At 43.4% G+C, this 19,573-nt stretch overlaps 3 protein-coding genes across 3 annotated transcripts; all 3 read left to right on the forward strand.

Annotated features, from left to right (window-relative positions):
• Positions 1-624: 624 nt before the first annotated feature.
• On the forward strand, positions 625-7,280 carry smim14 (small integral membrane protein 14). Its single transcript, XM_079219813.1, has 5 exons — positions 625-730; positions 2,311-2,407; positions 3,173-3,221; positions 3,332-3,486; positions 5,048-7,280. The coding sequence occupies exons 2-5, from the start codon at positions 2,333-2,335 to the stop codon at positions 5,084-5,086; spliced, it is 318 nt and encodes a 105-aa protein (XP_079075939.1). The 5' UTR covers positions 625-730; positions 2,311-2,332; the 3' UTR covers positions 5,087-7,280.
• A 748-nt stretch (positions 7,281-8,028) lies between these two features.
• map9 (microtubule-associated protein 9) lies at positions 8,029-12,565 on the forward strand (the record flags this gene model as incomplete). Its single annotated transcript, XM_079219814.1, has 13 exons — positions 8,029-8,100; positions 8,780-8,870; positions 9,027-9,509; positions 9,582-9,783; positions 9,858-9,952; positions 10,031-10,098; positions 10,185-10,246; positions 10,333-10,489; positions 10,718-10,804; positions 10,965-11,126; positions 11,213-11,358; positions 11,525-11,660; positions 11,813-12,565. The coding sequence occupies 13 exons, from the start codon at positions 8,029-8,031 to the stop codon at positions 11,927-11,929; spliced, it is 1,878 nt and encodes a 625-aa protein (XP_079075940.1). The 3' UTR covers positions 11,930-12,565.
• A 2,294-nt stretch (positions 12,566-14,859) lies between these two features.
• Positions 14,860-19,572, forward strand: ugdh (UDP-glucose 6-dehydrogenase). The gene is made up of 12 exons (XM_079219805.1): positions 14,860-14,994; positions 15,945-16,106; positions 16,557-16,658; positions 16,766-16,966; positions 17,060-17,257; positions 17,488-17,635; positions 17,724-17,818; positions 17,913-18,043; positions 18,247-18,386; positions 18,682-18,773; positions 18,885-18,995; positions 19,081-19,572. The coding sequence occupies exons 2-12, from the start codon at positions 15,945-15,947 to the stop codon at positions 19,189-19,191; spliced, it is 1,491 nt and encodes a 496-aa protein (XP_079075931.1). The 5' UTR covers positions 14,860-14,994; the 3' UTR covers positions 19,192-19,572.
• The last annotated feature ends 1 nt before the right edge of the window (position 19,573 follows it).

The following is a 19,573-nucleotide window of genomic DNA, read 5'->3' on the forward strand; positions in this document are numbered from 1 at the left end:
GCAAACCAAGTCTACCTACGGGTACTAATAAAGTAACCAAACCAAAACCAAAGTTAATTACTATGCACATTTTACATAATGGGCAAAATGTGCGACTCCAGTTTTACTGTAATACTTTTTTTAAACATCTTATTTAATTATTTATGTATGTATTGGTGCAGTTGTGGATGAAGTATAGTAGTGTTTCAAGGAAAAGTCCTGTATTCAAATCCTACTAGTGTAAAAGTCTATATTTTTTATAAATTATAATATTGGATTATTATTATTATTATTTAAGCAAAGTAACTACACATTTGTGTTGGAGTAAAAGTAGGCGGCGATGTTTTGTAATAGAAGTAGAAAGTAGCATACAATTTAAGTACAGTATTCGAGTTACAGTCCATCACGGTGTATTTGGTTACACAACTGCACAGATGTTGTGACTCGGTTAGTCTGTATGACGATATGCAGCGAACTGTTTGTTTACTATCCAGACGGTGCAGTCGTTTCTTCCCGTGATTGGCTCCTAAGGCCCGCCTATCAAACATATGGACCAACGGGAGACGTTCGAATCGCCACGTGCGTGCAGTTCCCGGATGTGTCTCGTGAAGACTCGCTGGTTGGCTCACGTGTACCAACAAAACACAGACGGTAGGTTGACATGTCTGCAGTTTAATGGTTTCTGTAGGTGGCGGTGCAGCCCAGGCCCTTTAAAGACATTTCGCGGTTCCTCAACGTCTACAAAGCTCAAGTAAGTCGTGTTTCGGGGCAGTTTGTCGAAATATCTGTCGCTGTATATCTCCATTTTTTTTTTTTAACAGTGGAGAGGAAAAAAGAAAGTCAACCCGGTGAGTTTGTGTTGCTCGCTAGGTTAGCAAGCAGATAACAGCTAGTCTGTCGTTAGCTAAATTAGTTAGAGATCTACATTACCGGTAACATTGTTATTATAATAGTCGCGTGACTAACACGTAAGTGCTGATTTGCTGCCGTTGAGTGTCTTTTCAGCAGGCTCGAGATAAAACCGGCCACTTTATTTGTTCGTCATTCCAGAAATATGCAGACAGCCACCCTTGGAAAATATAACGCGCTCGTGCTTTTTTATTTGACTATTGCAACTCGAGTACAACGATGCAAAGTGTGTGTTTAGTCCAGATACAGTGACAGTCGTGTGTTTACTTAGCAGCTTTTTTATTTTGGAGTTGTGTGTTCCAGCAGAACGTTCACCACACATTGTAACGTTAATTGCATTGTTATATATATTGGTATTAATATCGATATTATATATATTGTACAGGTAACTCACTCAGGCAGATGTATATCGGCTGACATTGCAAAATGTCAGTTTCGGTTCCCTGGTGGCTGTGGTTCTACACCGAACATTTAGGCAGTGCAAACACGTTGGTCAACATTATGCACACACAAAGAAGACGAGAACGGTCACCATGACAAAAACAGTGCAACGAACAGGTCAAATTAAGAGAACAGGAAAAAAAAAAAAAAACTACCTCAATACATTACAGTGTGTATACATGTTTATGGATGTTAATGTGTTTTTCTTTAAAGAAGACAATATTGTAGAAGAAAGACCTGTTTGGCCAATCAGGATGGAAATTACCACCAGCCATCAGTCAATGAAATATGCAAGTGGCCAAAAAAAACAACTCACAACAGCAGTCTATTGAGTGGCTAGTAGATTCTGGAATACAACAGACACAGTGGCAGGTGGGCCAAAAGAAAAAGTGAATTTTCATCAATCAAATATCGATGTTATCAGCCTAAAAACATGTATCTGTAATCTGGTATTTCATTATAGACCTGGATAACTTTGATATTGCACCCACAGCAGACGTCTGTGCTTTTGACTGTATATTTGTCCTCCAACTAATCCAAGCACCGTCTGTGGGTTTCCCATCAGTATGTTGGGCCGATTGCTAAAACAAAACAAATTGCAAAACTATCTTCGGCTCTCAGCTGATGATGTGGCTCCTAATCAGTGTTGTATTAAAGACGAGTGCACCATCACTGTAAACCATTTGAGACATTTACACATTAATAACGCACGGATGACGCCAGAATCAACTCTGATACGTTGTGAATAAAGGTCTAGTTAGAGTTTATTTTCAATAACAGATACCTAGATTACATGCAGCGAGATAACGCAGCCACAGACGGTGCTGGCTGTCCTTAACTGAATAGTCTCCTCCCTCTAGGCTGTGTTCCTGTGAAACTACAGTAAAGGACAGCACTGACGAGAGGCAGCGTTAGGTTTCTCTCCTTTGTTCGTGTACTTGGTCTTAGTTAGAGACGGTACTTTTGTTTTTTTTGTTCCAGGGTGGACGTCGTCTGGTGAGAAATGGCAGAGGGAGGCTTTGACCCATGTGAGTGCGTCTGCACCCATGAGTATGCCATGAGGCGCCTCATTAACCTGGTGAGTGGCCTTTGACTGTCGCTTGAAAACTGAAGTGGCTGGCTTATAACAGGGTTGCGTCGCAGGAGCAGGGAATCCAGGTGTGCCGCACAAAGTATGAGTAATGTCCCGCCTTCTCCGTCGAGAGGAGAAAGCGGAGAGATTAACGATGGAGTCAAAACTAGCGAGCAAATGAAAGTCCCAGCCGGAGAGGAGGAAAGGAAACACTGCCGACTGGCACCGAGCCAGCACATCCTGGTTCCTGCTCGGTGTTTATCCACAGAGCCAATTAGCATTTCCACGCTTAAGATGTGTCACTCCACTGCACAGTGCTTGTAAATGTTCTCCAGCTCTCTTTAAGGGATTGTGTAAAAGAAGAGGCCAACATTGTGTAGACAGAGTAGAAGGTGTGATGATGTCGTGTCAGTTTCCAGGTGACCTCATTGGCTTGTCTTGTGCGCAGGTGTGACCTGCGTGGCAGGCTGCAGATGGCTCAGAGCGTGAAACAACCCTGAGGGTGGAGGGGAGAAAAGGGTGTTGTCAGAATAAGGAGAGAATGTTCACAGGATTTACATGTCAGAAATTTGTACAGTATATTTTTGTTTTTGTTTGGCGGTTGAGGTTTGTGTCCGTGTTATTGGTTTATAGACTTCCTGTGTTTTGTTTCCTCCCACTAGATGAGGACAGTGGTAACCAGAGTGAACATGTCGCCGGCCATCAAAGTTATTTTTCCCGCTCTCCTCTTGTATTAAATCTGCTATTTTCCTTCTGTAATGTCTCCCTCAGCTCAGGCAATCTCAGTCCTACTGCACAGACAACAACTGCCCTCAGGAATGTATGTATGACCACATTAGTGTTTGTGTTCTTCATAATGGGTTGTGTCGTGTTCTGGGATCAGAAACACATAGTATGGATTACAAGTGCAAAGATGCGTTTGTTTTCCAGTGCCGGGTCCCAATGGGCCGATCGGCGGAGGCGGGGACCTGACCCTCCCCATGGTCCTGATGGGATGGGCGGTGCTGGCTCTGCTCCTGTTCCTGTTGCGCCCATCCAGTCTCAGGAACAGACGCCCCACAGGCAAACCTACCGGACCCCACAATGTCAGTATCGATCGCGGTGCGACCGCGTAACGTAGATATTGTGCACGCAGGTTCAGTGCGCGCGTCTGCCTTTCACCACAAAGTAGCACATTGTCGTGAATCGCAGGGTAGAAGAAAAATTCCTCGTTTGTGTAAACATTCCTGGTTAATAAACGGTTTCCGATTCTATACGGAGTAAGACACTTGTTTGCCTTTATGGTGATTTACTGAGAGAGAATTGGAAAAGTCACCGTTTTGATGAACACTGTAACCCAAGTAAAAAAAAAACTATGTTATTAGTTAAAGCATGCTAATTGTTATTAACATTGCTTAAGTTAAACTTTTCAAAGATAAAACGTGCAGCAAAAATGCTTTCATACGCCTGAAATCAATCGTTGGTTATAAAAAAGAAAATTCTTTCTGCACAGCTGCGTGATACACTTATCATCAATAAAAGATCCCTGATCATATATCATATATATATATATCCTATATTTTTTAATGTGAGGCCACTACCACATATTCCTGTCCTTTTTGTGTACGTTTTTTAGTTTGTGTTATTGTCATTGCGTCGTCCCATTTCATTTTTTTATAGCCCTTTTTCACAGCAGACGTTTTGACTTTCTAACGTCTCTACTAATGACAGTGAGTCAGCATGAGCAATACAAGACCCTGAAACTGAAGTTGATAAATGGCATTCAACCGTCAATAATTGTATTATTTACACCCGTGCTTTTACTATAAAATGTATGTCAAAATGTTTTCCATAAAATCCGGCCTATTGGTTAAACGTCAGGTTTTCTTGCTGTGCTCTTTAAAGGTCAGCTGTCTTGACCACAGATGAATTGTTGTATCAACCTTCTTTTTGTGTGCTTTAGGTAGTGGGCTCTGGTTTTGTATGGCAGTGTGTATTTTTAAATTGCTCTCAAACCAATATTTTTATATTTTAGTCAAGGTACAGCAGGCCACAGTCCAACCCAATGAAGAAATTGTTGTTTGGTCAATATTTTTGGAAAGATGAGCAATTATCTCTGAAACATTAGGGAACTAAATGTTTATTCTGACCTGGAGCTGTATTTTAGTACTAGGGTCGGTCAAGCACACAAAAAAGTCCTTTATCTGTGGCAGTCGGAGGATAAGCCCGTCCAATCATTTCATTCAAATTCAACCTGCCTGAGGACCTGCTTGTTCGTATCCTGCCCTCATTGTTGTTACCGGTGTCTCCCACAAGCGGCTAGCTCGACAGCTGTGAGTCCTAACGGGAGCCATGTTGGTCTTGTGCGTAATGATAATTATTTGGGGGGGGGGCGGCCTGAAGGGACAGGCTGTCAGTGAAGCCGACTGTGAGACTTTCTTGCTACAGTTGGCAACTAATCAAGCTAGCGCTGGTAGCTACTTTCATTGGTGGGTTTCACTGTTGGATCTTGCTGGTTTCTCCAAAGTTGCTGACGCCAGCTCAAACAGTGACTCAGCCTCTGGCTGTACACAACCTATTATTTTTTTATTTATTGTTATGTTATAAATTATATAATTACAGGATGTCTATTGTTAAGACTTAATATTTGCTTGTCCTGGTTTGCAGAGCGCTGGAAGAGAGCCTCCAGCGCCACCTGTCGACTAGCAGCGGAGAGCACCAGCACTCACCACCTGCTCTGACTGGAGCTGCAGTCCGCCAGCGACTGTGACAACGGGACGGCGTCATCTCCCCTTCATTCAGTTCTCTCTTGCTTTTCTCCTGTTCTATTGCCACTGTGTTTCGGGGGTAGATTTGTCTGCGATTTCTGCCACTGGAGCCCAACAGATACCGGATTGATGAGGCCCGGACAGATATGATTTTTCAAAGTCATAAAAAAAGAAAAAACGTACACAGACAGCATTAACGGCTTGGCCATTGGCTATTTTGGACAAAGATATATAAAAATGCCATGAGAATTTAATTAACGAAGCATAAAGACAAACTAAACTAAAGAAATAAGTGCTAACGTTGTTGTTTTGTATTAGCTGCAGAAACATAGAAGCCATGTTTGACTGCTAATATCGTCCGACAGCATCAGTGTGTTAATTTATCTGTTGGGTTCTATGTGGTGTTCGCCGAGTCTTTAATCAGAAGGCAGGGCGTCGTTCTGAGTTGGTCCATAATCTCAGCTCTGGTGTTGGCTGAGCTGAAAATGAAGGAATGTGTCACGTGTGTTGGTGGAGATGGGGGGCGGGGGTGGGTAAATAGTTCAAGTGCTTGCTGAGCGACGAAGGGTGGCGGGTCTTCAAACTCTGAAACATTCCTCTCTTTCCACTTCAAAGTCACAACTCTATAAACGGTGCCAGTAATGATGCCATAACACGTAATGTTTCAATAGCACATTTAAACCAGCATAATGATTACATATGGATGAATACTACTATGATTTGGGATCACAAATAACGCGTTGGTTTTCATTGCACCGAGTCCATCTTCTGTGTTGACGCGCAGCTCCGGAAACATGTCTGTCCCTTGAGGCGGCCGTTGGTTTTGTGACTGTCGTGTAAGTAATCGGGACCACAGCGACGGAGCTTGGACGATCTGGTTCCCGGGTTGAGATGGGACGGCCAAATGCCCCCACTTCACGCGGTCGGAATGAGCCGAGTTGTAGTCATTGTAAAACCTACTCGGCACAAGCATTTTGATCCTATCCAGATGATTCCATGTACTTATAAAACAAATCTGAATGGTATACCTCCTTGTTAGTAGCAGAGAATCATATTTTTGTTATTGTGGTGTTTCGTGTCCTTATGAAGGCGTGTTGTGTCAGCGGTCTAAAAGAAGGTGAGGGCCTGAAGCCTGTGGTTGGTTTGAGCACCGAAGGTTTCTACTTCTGCAACATCTGTGTGGTGATGGTGATGATGATGATGTTGATGATGTCAAACCAATTTGAAGGAGAGGAGCTATAAAACGGTGTGCTTCCAAATGTTAAAGCTCTGGTCTCAATGCTGGAACCGCTTCTTGTGAAAGAACGTTCATATTTTTTATATGAGATGAGAAGAGGACATTGGAATGATCTGCAGTGGAGGGTTTACAGGATGTGTTGGCTTCTCTTGGTCTAGAGCTGCTAAATGAGTGATTCATTTATAAAAAAATAAATAAAAAGGTGAACAGAAAAATATAAATCTCTGGAGCAAACAATATATTGGTGAATGTCTTGTGTTCCTTAACTGTGTTTGTAATTGTGGGTGGATACTTATAATGTAGTACAACAGCACCACAAACTATACAGCCTGAACGTTACTGAAAAGAATCAACACTTTGTTACAATCTCAAGAAAAATGAAACATTATAACAAGTGAATGTTTTTTGAACATGTCTATAGTTAGTTGTTGGATTGCGGTACATGATGGAGGGGTTCCTGATATTCTCGTCCCTGACCTTATCATTGTCATGGTAGCATTGCTGTCAACGTGTGTCTGGGCTTTGGGTTGTGTTCTCCAGGGTTCTTGTGATAGCAGAACCTGGTTTGGTCTTAAAATGGAAGTGTCTTTCTTGATATACAAAGTGTAAAAGTATAGAACCTAAATATGATCTGTAGTAGCTTCTTAGTTTCCATATCAGCAAATAACGCGCTCTAAAGGATTTCTTTCTAGACTCGGGAGGATATGGGGAAAGTTAAGTAAGACATAAGGTGGTGGACTGTATATAATGAAGGGGGAAACCATACTAGGCTGTTGAGATGAACAAGTGGACCATGTGGTACTGCAGGAGACCTTGATTTACACTGTTTCTGTCAGAGAAGAAGGGCTTCAACTATGCACTTTTCCTAAAACAAATAGAATAAAATAATTCAGTCTTACTGTCTGCCTGGGTTTTTATTTTGTTATAAGTAGTATAAGTACATACCAGTGAAGTGGTCCACTGCATTTACTGGATATTTGCAGATTTTAAATTAATTTTATTGAGATTTTAAATGTAAACAATCTTGTGCTGATCTATGAATTATGTTACACACTGGTACCTCTTGAACTACCAATTGTCCGGGCCACAACATTAAACTGCTGCTTACATGTTAATGCATCAGGAGTAGCAACCCAATACTGCAATATCCTACAATATACATTTTATTTGTGTGTGTGTGTGTGTGTGTGTGTGTGTGTGTGTGTGTGTGTGTGTGTGTGTGTGTGTGTGTGTGTGTGTGTGTGTGTGTGTGTGTGTGTGTGTGTGTGTGTGTGTGTGTGTGTACACGCACACAGAGTTTGTGTGTTGGTTGGTTGTTAAAATGTAGTTTGTAATCCTCTGAGCATGCGCAGTAGAACGGAACTGTCCTCCACGTTTCCCAGGGTAACCGTCAACAAGTTAGCTAGCTCACAGTAGCGAGCTAACTCCGTGTGCCTTTCGGCTGCACCGAGTATGAATAGCTAACATAGCTGTATAGTGTGTAATGAGTAGGACACACCCGGCATAAGGGTCCTTTATAATAGATACTAGCTCCTACTACGCACCGGGAGCGAGCGAACGTTGTCACAGTGCATTTAGTTAGTGAACACTAGTTTAGCTAGCATGCTAACGCGCATGAGCGCGTTCATAGGAGAACGTTCACAATGACGACTAAATTCAGCACTCTGGCTTACACGAAGAGCCCCAACACGTCGAGGAGGAGAACAACGTTCCAGGTAACTGTTAACCTACAAGTATCAATCCCGTTAACTAGCGCCTGTTAAGCCGACACGGTCAGGAAGGAGCTCATGTATTTACCATAACTAGAAAGGTGGCGTTACAACTCCCACTAAATCTAGTCAAATCTAATATAATCTAGTCTAATCGTGTCTAGTCTAGTCTAATATAATATAGTCTAGTCTAATATAATATAGTCTAGTTTAATCGTGTCTAGTCTAGTCTAATCGTGTCTAGTCTAGCCGTGTCTAATATAGTCTAATCCAGTGGTTCTTAACCTTATTGGAGGTACTGAACCCTGCAAGCTTCATCAGTGCATTCACCGAACCCTTCGTAATTGGAAAAATAAAATATGATTTCTTCAAAACATAGGTATATATTTTGTTAGTGCACAAAATTAGCCATGCATCAGTTGCACACAAAATCACTGTGTTCAAAGAACAAAATCAACAAAACAGGAATTTCACACAAAAACATAACTCAATGAATATTTACTGCAAATCAATGTGACGAAAAGAAGAACAATTCTGTGTTGCGATCCGCCATTGCTAGTGTGAACCAGGCTATACTGTGTGTGTCTTGACCCTTCCGAACCCCTGGGGTTCGATCAAACCCAGGTTAAGAACCACTGGTCTAGTCTAATCAAGTCTAACCTAATCGAACACGTTGTTGCTGCAGGACGAACTCCAGGCTGCGGTCTCCGCCAGGGCGAGCAGAACGGAAACAGATCGATGCTCCTACTCCGATGACTTCGATGAAGATGAAGACGGTGAGTTGGCACAGTGTGAAAATATTATAAGATATAAATTCATGAAAAATATTTAGCAAAACAGCAGAGACGGTTAGGCTCACAGGAATGGATGAAGCGTTGAAACGTCCTGCTTGGTCGTGCTACAAATGTACCTTTGACTGAATCTCTCCACAGATTTTTTGAACGAACTCCTCAAATCGAGAAGGAATAAGAAGAAGAGGGCCGGCGCCACCAAAGCGGCGAAAGGTGAACCCCAGATCGTCAACGACTTTGACATCTCAGACAACGAGGGCCAGCACGGCAGGGTGAAGAGGGTTTCGTTCCTGAAAAGCCAGAGAAACGTCTCTCCCTCGGACGGCGACGCGTCAGAGCCCCGTGACAATGAGCCACCCGGCTCCTCCGCCGGTCCGCGCAGCAATGCCGACGACTCCTCGTCCTCGAGGCTCTCCGCGGTGTCCGCCGATCCCCGGGGTATCTCAAGAGGGAGCTCAAGTAAATCCCTGTCGTACCACACATCAGACGACTCCCTGCTGGACGGGCCGTTGCCCTTACCGTCTGACAACAGTGTGGCGGAGACCCCGGGTCCCGAGGACAAGGGGAACCCTGTCCCAGAGGACAGCGGCCACGCTGAGCGGGTACCAGCAGGTCTGGTTACCAGTACCACAAAGGGCACGTTGCATGTGATGCTTTTGTGGATTCTTTTTTTTTAAAACCTTTGTCTTCTTTCAGATACAGACAGGGAGCCACCCCGGCCCAAACCGAGGCAGAGGATTCTCGGACTGAGCCTTCGCGCGGCGGAGAGGACCGCCGAAGACGCAGCATCTCCGGATCACAGCCGGCCCCGGACGTCATCTGCATCCATCCCCCTCTCCTCCGACGCGTCCAGCAACGTCGCTGTACGGAGCCGCGGTCCACGCACATGTCGGTCTCTGTAGGTTTTAGACAGACAGACAAATTATAATATTTTTTCTTCTTTCTTTTTTTGTCAAAGTTGACAGCAGGAAGCCCCTTGGTTTCGTGCAGCCTCAGCAAATCCCCTTCGAGTCGGAGTGAGCAGTCGCCGCTCCTCACGAAGACCACAGTCGATTCCGGATCCAGAGGTGACAGTCGGCCTCCTCATCACCGTGCGCTCATTAAAACAAATACAAATTTGAATTTTTTTTCACGCATTGTTTTAGATGGCTTCATTTCCGGAGACAGCCAAGAGCAGGGGGGAAAGTACTCCACATCGTTTGAAGAGTTCAACGTAAGGCCTCCGTTATCGGGTGTCATGTTGGGTGCTTGGCCTCTTGGTTCTCTCGCTGAATGTGTCCCACTGTCTGTCTCTCTCAGGCCGACTCGGGGGGACACTCGCAGCAGTTCTCCGGTGTCCACCAGAAATCCTCTGACAGCAGGTTGGTAAGCAGGCCGCCTCCTAAAGCTCCATGAACGTGGTACTGGGTCGTGAACTGAACTTGACCCGCAGTTTCATTTGAATCAGGACATCGAGTTCTCAGACCGCTCGGAGACCGCACAGCGTGTGCTCCGGGAAAGTGGAGTCAAGGTACCTGGGAACTCTCCAACTCCTGGACCGCAAAGTCCCGCCGCAAGAGTCTCAGCCCCGAGCGGCGGATACAATCAGAGCCGCCGTGTACCAGGTCGGTGTGACGGAGAGCCCGCATTGGTGGAAATCTCTGCAGTGTTTTGGTTTGTTTTCATGGTGAAGGGCAACATGTAATCATAATCTGCGTGATCTTTTATTACATTATGATCAGGTACACCTCATGTCAGACAATAACTCATTTCAAAGCAGGCCTTTGGGAGGCAGATTCTTTTTTTTTTTTCTTCTCATCAGCCGATGGACAATTGACATGTATTTCTAACAGGAATGGCTTAAGAAGAAAAAGGAAAAGTCAAGAGAGAACATGCTGATAAAGAAGAAGGAGGAAACCCTGAGAGAAAAGAAGAAAAGGGTGAGTAACCTGTTCTGTACATTGGAAATAAGACACACCACATTGGAATATAACCTATATATAGATATAGATATCCAGTATATATTTTAATATATATATATATCAACAGAAATGCACACTTTTTGCTTTCTTTTGAAAAAATAAATAAAAACAATAACAGAACGAAGAGGCTAAAAAGGAAGAAGCTGTCGCATCATACGAGGCCTGGAAAAGAAAGAAGGCAGAGAGTCTCAAGGAAAGATCCAAAGAAAAGCAGGACTCACAAAAAAAAGTGCAACGAGCGACTGAAGAGAGCGAAGAAAAGAAGCACTCTGCCAAACAGGTTCCTTTATTGATTTTGTTCTTGTGCATTGCAGTAAGCCATTCCGCGTGACGGTGTAATAATCGTTGATGTTTTAACCCCTGCAGGTGTTTGAACTATGGAAACGTGAGCACGATCATCTCCTCAAAGAAAAGGCCAGAAGACAAAGAGAGGCTGAGAACGAGCTGCAGTTCAGAAAGAAGGAGAAGGAGGAGGAAAGAAAGAGAGGCAGCAGATCTGCCTTTTCTGACTGGTGAGTGGGAAGCGTGGCCTTTTTTCGACTCATGTCAACAAGCGGTGCATCGCAAAAAGCTGCATCGGCAGTTCGTTCAACTCATGGGTGTGGAAATGATCAACCGCCAGATGGCAGCCAAAGTTTGATGTTGAGCTACCTTTTTTCTTTTCTTAAAATGTTCAAGGCATGAAAAGAAGACGGTTGTTCTCCATGAAAAAGTGTCGACGGAGCGCGAGGGGACCCAAAATAAAGCCGAGGAGGAGCGCTACATGAAGGAGGAGAAGGATCAAATGGCTTTGGAGATGTATGAAAACTGGCTGGTGAGCAGAATGACTTGTGAGGAGTGGCATCGAAGGTTCTTTGTTTATTTTTAAAATGTTTAATGGTCTCACTCACCAGTGAAGTCATTCCGAGTTATCAGGAAGAGGTCATAGTTCAGATTTTTATTTTTATAATTTTTTTCCCCAAACAGGTACGGAAAGATCTGGAACAGAAGAGACAAAGAGAAGAAAGACGAATACAAGCGATCCTCCAAGAGTCCCCTCCTCCGTGGAGCCCGCCCAATAAAACCATACCCTTTAGGAAATAAGTTGAAGTGCAACATGCCACCCTTAAGATATCTGTGGGGTTCTTTGTTACATTTGAAGTTTGTACTGTTTTAAACATAGTTGATGGCAGCTGCTGAATTTTACAGACATATTTTTGTACATGTTAGAGGTTTTGTGTTAGCCAGCAGCTCTGGTGCAAGTTTTTATTTTCATGTGTTGTTTTTTTTCCCCGTGAAATGTTGCAGTATGTTGAGAGTTGGAAGATGTTCCTTTGACATGGCGACATGTTGGTATCAAAGGAAACCCGCAGGAACAAAACTCTTTTTTATTTATTTTTTATAAATGCTGTGTTCTGTTATTGCCATGTTAGACATCTGAATGTAAAGCAGCAATAAGAAAACTATATTGATATAAAAAGCTAATATATTTGGTCTGCTGATTCCTCTTCTGTTATAGTGGGGTTTTTTTATAGTATTGTTTTAACTGCTAAAGTTGATTTTTTTATTTTCTTCACATTCTTAAAAACTGATCTGTAAAACACGGCGTGCTTATTTTCTGTAGAACAGGATTCAATTGTTTGTTTTAATTTAAAGTGCTGGGAATTGTTTGCATGTCAACCTTTTTATGTTTTGTATTCCTTTCCATTGCATTTATCCTTTTTCCATCATCGAAAACATTTACTTTAGACTAAAACATTTGTATTCTTTAAGGATGTCTTTAGTGATGGAACAACACAATACACCGATTTCTACAGATAGATGCATTTTGTACTTTGAACTCAAGACACAGTGAAATCTAATTGAGCTGTTATATAATTTGTTCATGGCCTGCTGTTAATTCTGCTCCTTCTCATTTTCCCAATAAGAGACTGGAAAATGTAACACAGGTATCTAAATAGGAGTAATACATGAGCAATAAGTCCTGCAAACATGAAACGTTGTATATGTGAGTCTGCAAAAGCATCTTGCATCTTATAAAAACAGAAGGGGAAAAAAAATCTCTGAAATGTGGTTTAGTATCAGTATAAAGTTGCAGAAAATGAAAACACTAAAATACAAGTACCTCAAAAGTAAGACCTTAACTCTGTGTTCATGTACAGTTCAGAACATCAACGTGCGATGTATCATAAGGAAGGTATGCTTTGAATAAGGTATGCTTTGAATAACCTGTTTTACAGATAAAACACTTGTGCAGCAACAACAGGGAGGAAAGATTGGTGAAAAGAAAAGATTATTTCGACGATTATTATTCGTAGAAATTTGTAATCGACAAAAATGGTAGAGCGATTCTCATTTTGATCTCAAATACATCTGTAAAGTTTCGTGATTGCATCTTCTAGTCACAGGCGTTGCCAGGAGCACATTTTGCGATGACACGCACACACACACACACACACACATACGCACACAGACTTACTGGTTTGTCTCCTTGAATCACAAACATGTATTCACTTTCCAATCTTCTTTAAATGGCCTTCCCTCTGCGTTAATCTTTCTCTTTTTGGATATTTTGGGGTTATTTGTTGATCTTTTTCAAGTTAATCACTTGTCTTTGAAAGAGAATGGGACACACCCAAACGCAAAATCAAAGTCAAATGACCAAATCGCTCACCCAGTCGCATTGCTCGTTTTTCTCTATTTATTATTAAATGAGATATTTATATGCTTTTAGGCATTATTTATTAAGCAGAGGAGGACGTTCAGAGACTTCTGTACCCTGGCTGCGGTTGAATAGTCCTTTTTGGTTAAGAACCTTCCTAACTACTCCTTTCTTCCATTGGTAACTGCTTGTTTAACATCACATTGCAATGAATTGTGGGTAATACCCTTGGGTAAAGTCGGCATCTAATGCTGACTTGCGGAAAGGGTTCATAAAGGGCTCAACATGTCTGCCAGAGACTCAGACACTCAGCGATGTGACAGTGGGACAGAACTAAACCCGCACAGAGTCCATGAGTCCTAAGGGTGGAGAATGGGACTAGAACCAACACAGCCTTCACAGATTAGGTGTGAGCGTTGGTGAGCGTGAGAAGGCTGAAGGTGTAGCTGGTAGCATACCAACATAGTTAGCTTCCTCATTGTTAGATGGAAATTTGTGACCTTAGGTCGTGTGTGCGTAGGTAGGTGGTTGGGTGGGTGTGTGTGTGTGTGTGTGTGTGTGTGTGTGTGTGTGTGTGTGTGTGTGTTTGTTTGTTCGGAGGCCAAAGAAAACAGGCTGATCCAAAAATGTGATCAAAGGGTGGAGATGTACTGAATCATTGGGTACAACCCTGAATGTCATAACTAAGTTTTGTACGTGCCAGTGATCTTTGGTTTGCTTCGCCCACATGGACAATACATCTTCATCTTTTCCTGATTCACTGGCCGATGTTTCAGTGATCGTTGACAGGCGTCGCCAGGAGCACATTTTGACATGACACACACACACCCACACACACACACACACACACACACACACACACACACACACACACACAGTGTTGGAATAACTGCAAAGTAGTAATGCGTTTTTGATACCTTTTTTTGCATTGAATCGGATGTTTGCTGAAATTGATTGGCTGGCCCTGCCCAAAAAAAAAATCCACTAGCCGCCACTGTGTATATGTGTATATTATAATAGCTGTTTAGAGGCTTTAAGTGACCATGGAGACACACCAAGTATCAGTAATAAACTATTGACACAATATATCATAATTTAACAGTCACAGAGGCAAATGTTCTGCATTGAGTTTTCATTTAATTTCCATTTGAATACTTTTACCTGTAATCTTGGTGTGGTATTGGTACTCATTAGTCAGACCATAGCGCGTTTGGTGCTTTTACTCTGAAAAGCCACACCGGAAGCATCTTCTGCACTGCTTGGAGTCCTGCAGACTGAGGAGGTAACTCAGTGTAGGTATAACTAGGTTGTGCAGTGGCATTTCAGAGAGCAGCCTTGATGGTTTGAGTTTGTTTGTCGGTCTAATAGTTAGTTGAAGACACTTATCGTTCGTGAGCCATCACCGGCTCCGGAAACGACGGCTGTTTGGACCCATTTGACAAGAGGAGCTAACAGTTACCCTAATCTGCGCATTCCTGAAGTTGACTTGGCTGTCGAGTTGGCAGAGGTAACGTAACGTTAGCTAGCTGCTCAACACTGTCGTCCATTCATTGTTTTTTTTGCGTTTGGTTCGCTCACTTTCCGTCAGAGCAGAAGAGGGGACGTAGCGTAGACGGTCCTGTTTGTGCGTAAATGTTACACCGCGCGCGCTCACTCGCGCACTCACGTAAACCGAGCGAAGTGCAAAGTCTCTGAGAGGAAAGGTCGCTGCTCGTCTCTGAGCCGCGATGAAAGGCTCTTTATACTCCAGCAGGATGCGACGGAGCGGCTGGTACTGTGGCCCCGACGAGCCGCTGCTGCGCCCGGGAGAGAGACGGAAACCCAGCGGAACTTTTCTGTACTAAGCTGACCGTTTTTTTATATATATATATATATATATATATATATATATATATATATATATATATATATATATATATATATAAAACGGTCAGCTTCATTGCTAATGAAAGTATTCATTAGTTGCAGCATGTCCATTCATTTCAATGTGCTAAAAGAGTCTCTCGTCATGCCTAAAAGCATATATACATATATAGATGTATGTATGTATGTATGTATGTATGTATATGTATATATATATATATATATATATATATATATATATATATATATATATATATATATAAACACATGTACATATATTTATATTTATATATATATATATATATATATATATATATATATATATATATATAAACACATGTACATATATTTATATTTATATATATATATATATTTAAAAACACATGTACACTGTTGTAAAGCAGTAAGTAAAATAATATTTTTTATATATATATATATATATATATATATATATATATATATATATATATATATATATATATATAAACGCATGTACACTGTTGTAAAGCAGGAAGTAAAAGTATATTGTAAAGTTACTTTCCCAATGGTATTTAGGAATTCTGTCTCTGTCCTCTCCTCGCTCTACATCCACAGATGTTTCAGATAAAGAGGATCTGCTGCATTGGTGCTGGGTACGTCGGAGGCCCGACGTGCAGCGTCATCGCCCAAATGTGTCCGGAGATCACGGTGACCGTGGTGGACGTCAACGAGTCCCGCATCAAAGCCTGGAACTCGGACACGCTGCCCATATATGAGGTATCATGTCAATGTAGTTATCCAAAGACGCTGAGTGTAATAACAGGGTTAATACAACTTTATTGTATCAGTGCCCTTTCCCTTACAGTATTACCTCACTTTTTAGAACTGTATCTTGAGGGAGTTGCCAGTTTAAGGAGGTCAAGTTAATCAAAGTGTTGATAAAGTAGATGCAGCTAGGCAACTGTTCCAGCCAATGTCTTTTTGTAAAATAACTCCCCGACGTGGGAGCAGAGAAACATAAATTAGTTCCAGACTGCCCTGTGTCGCAACTTCTCTACGTCAGCCACGACCACAAGGTATTACATCACCATGACTCGCGTAAAAAGGCAGTCAGTGAGCAGAACCTTGAGAGCTCGTCTTACATTTGTAACTGTTTCTGCCATGTTTGTCCCACACATTCACTGACACGCCCTCGCCGACTAATTTTCCCACTTCCTTCCACTCCAGCCGGGTCTGAAAGATGTGGTTGAGTCATGCAGGGGGAGAAATCTGTTTTTCTCTACGGACGTAGACTCAGCCATCAGGGACGCCGACCTTGTCTTTATCTCTGTGAGTCCATCAGTCCGCCCCTCCCCCGCCCGCACGCGCAAGCACAGTTTGACCAGCTGCAGGAACAACTCTGACATGTATGACACGTGTGTGAATTCCTTGGACAGGTCAACACCCCGACCAAGACCTACGGGATGGGGAAGGGTCGTGCGGCAGACCTGAAGTTCATCGAGGCGTGCGCTCGGAGGATTGTGGAGGTGTCTGACGGTTACAAGATTGTCACAGAGAAGAGCACGGTCCCGGTCCGAGCTGCCGAGAGCATTCGACGGATATTCGATGCCAACACCAAGCCCAGCCTGAACCTACAGGTGTGTATTGTTGTATCAGAATGACACTTGTTTACATCCGTTGTTCTGCGGGTGTCTAAAGTTGTTGTTGTGCCGCCGCCTGCGCTGCTGTAGGTGCTGTCCAACCCAGAATTCCTTGCAGAGGGAACAGCGGTGCGGGATCTGAAGGAGCCGGACCGCGTCCTGATCGGCGGAGACGAAACGGCCGAAGGTCAAAGGGCAATCCGAGCGCTGTGTGCCGTCTACGATCACTGGGTACCAAAAGCTCGCATCATCACCACCAACACGTGGTCATCCGAGCTGTCCAAACTGGTGAGCGTAGGGCGGCGACTCCCGATCATTTGTATTTAATTAGCTGGTTATTAATAGTGAAAAAAGGAAGTCGTAAAATACTGTAAAATGTCCCACTTAATATGTTGTGTCTTGGATGCAAAGAAGACTCGTGAAAGTCCCATTTGAGAAGCTTGAACCAAAGGAATATTCGCCACTTCTGAATGAAGACTGACTAAAACAAAACAAAATTGGTGCGTGTGCTCGTGTAGGCAGCCAATGCATTCCTTGCCCAGCGGATCAGCAGCATCAACAGCATCAGCGCCCTCTGCGAGGCGACCGGGGCCGACGTGGAGGAAGTCGCCAAGGCCATCGGGATGGACCAGAGGATCGGCAGCAAGTTCCTCAAAGCCAGCATCGGTAAGGAAAACGCGTCCAGAAGATCTCAACCGCGAGCGTACAGTTTTTCTTAAATTTAGCGTCGCCTTCTCTTAACACCCCCGGTCAGGTTTTGGTGGAAGCTGCTTCCAGAAGGACGTGCTGAATTTGGTGTACCTGTGCGAGGCCCTCAACCTGCCTGAGGTAGCCTCCTACTGGCAGCAGGTGAGCACTACATCTAGTTGTTGTTTGAGTTTGTCCTCTCTCTGATGGCCTCTCCTCTTCACCGTGTTCTCACACCTGCTCGTGATGTTCTCAGGTGATCGACATGAACGAGTACCAGAGGCGGCGGTTCGCCTGCAGGATCATCGACTGCCTCTTCAACACCGTTACCGGGAAGAAGATCGCTCTGCTGGGCTTCTCCTTCAAAAAGGACACGGGCGACACAAGGTTAGTTTCATTCCAGTTCTGTGTGTTTCTTTTGCATTTCTTTTCCAACAGCTTTGTTGCGTTATTCATAAACCCGGGATTGTTCGTGTGATCACAGTTCACTCCACATGATCAACCCTGCCAACATAATGTGGTGAACTGTGGCCCTGTTCGACACTAGAATGTGTGTGTGTGTGTGTGTGTGTGTGTGTTTGTGACTCCAGGGAGTCGTCCAGTATCTACATCTCCAAGTATCTGATGGATGAGGGAGCCAAGCTGTTCATCTACGACCCCAAAGTCCTCAAGACCCAAATCATTCATGACCTCTCCCAGCCCAACATCTCAGAGGACAACCCAGAAAGAGGTGTGTTTGTTTGCCTTTATTACATTTTTTAAAATGGTAGTTGCAGTACGAAGTAGGAAAGCAAATTCCAAATGTACAAAATGCTGACAAGATCATGACAATGCTCCAGATGATTATTGGTGGTGTTGTACGTAGTTATGTATGTGCAATATCACATCTGGATTTCTTCACCGTCATTTTTACGTAAAATGTAAAACAGGAACAGAAGTAGTTCCTGATGCTTTTTGTCTTGAATATTTTTAAAGGTAAAACCATTCTGTCACTCGCTGACACAGACTTGTTCTTGTCTTCTTAGTGTCGGAGCTGGTGACCGTGACCTCCGACCCTTACGAGGCCTGCCAGGGTGCACACGCATTGGTCATCTGCACCGAGTGGGACATGTTCAAGGTCACAATAACGCATTGTTTTTTTGTTCTTTCCCATCTTATAAATTGCTTCATCGTGGAGAAGAAGACAAAAAGACCGTTTGAGTCATAACCATCCTACTTCCCCCCACAGGAGCTGGACTACGAGAAGATCTACAAGAAGATGCTGAAGCCGGCCTTCATATTCGACGGCCGCAGAGTGCTGGACCACCTCCACGCTCCCCTCCAGAACATCGGCTTCCAGGTGAGCGGACGGGTGGGAAACACGCTGCGATGCGTCGCCTCCCGAACACAATGTAAACGAAAGCCGCCGCCTTTTCTGTCCACAGGTCGAGACCATCGGTAAGAAAGTGACGGCGGCGCGGATCCCCTACACCCCGGCAGCCGTTGGTCCCCGCATCGCTGCCAGTGAACCTCCCGCCAAGAAAGCCAAAGTCTAAAACACACACACTTTTTATTGCTGGTGAAATATTTCCTTCAAGTCCAAGCCCACTCTGTTGGTAGAGGAGCAGCGTGAGCAGCTGCTGAGAACAAAGTTGAGCCTTCAGGCCCAAACTGTGTGAATGTGATGAAGGTCATTGGAAGAAATCACAAATAGCATTGATCAACCAAATATTTCCGATGCACACTATCAGATGCGAGTCTACTTTCTTACAGTATTTACTATATAATCACGTATTGTTGCTTCATTGCAAAAATAAATTTTATACCGTATAAAAAAAAGATATTTTTATAAATCATCTTACTGTATGTCAATCAGTGTTTGTCCTCCGTATCTGTGACTTTTTACTTCAAAACGATGCAATAAACGTGAAGCCTGTC

This window comes from Taurulus bubalis (genome assembly GCF_910589615.1).
Source record: "Taurulus bubalis genome assembly, chromosome: 6".
Taxonomy (NCBI): Eukaryota; Metazoa; Chordata; class Actinopteri; order Perciformes; family Cottidae; genus Taurulus; species Taurulus bubalis.

Bases quoted from the DNA above. Each gene is read 5' to 3' on its own strand.
- smim14 (XM_079219813.1), top strand. From the start codon at position 2,333: ATGGCAGAGGGAGGCTTTGACCCATGTGAGTGCGTCTGCACCCATGAG. The intron at 3,222-3,331 runs GTATGTATGACC...TTTGTTTTCCAG, and splicing joins CAACAACTGCCCTCAGGAAT to TGCCGGGTCCCAATGGGCCG. The intron at 3,487-5,047 runs GTCAGTATCGAT...CCTGGTTTGCAG, and splicing joins AACCTACCGGACCCCACAAT to AGCGCTGGAAGAGAGCCTCC.
- ugdh (XM_079219805.1), top strand. From the start codon at position 15,945: ATGTTTCAGATAAAGAGGATCTGCTGCATTGGTGCTGGGTACGTCGGA. The intron at 17,258-17,487 runs GTGAGCGTAGGG...GTGCTCGTGTAG, and splicing joins CATCCGAGCTGTCCAAACTG to GCAGCCAATGCATTCCTTGC. The intron at 18,044-18,246 runs GTTAGTTTCATT...TTGTGACTCCAG, and splicing joins AAGGACACGGGCGACACAAG to GGAGTCGTCCAGTATCTACA.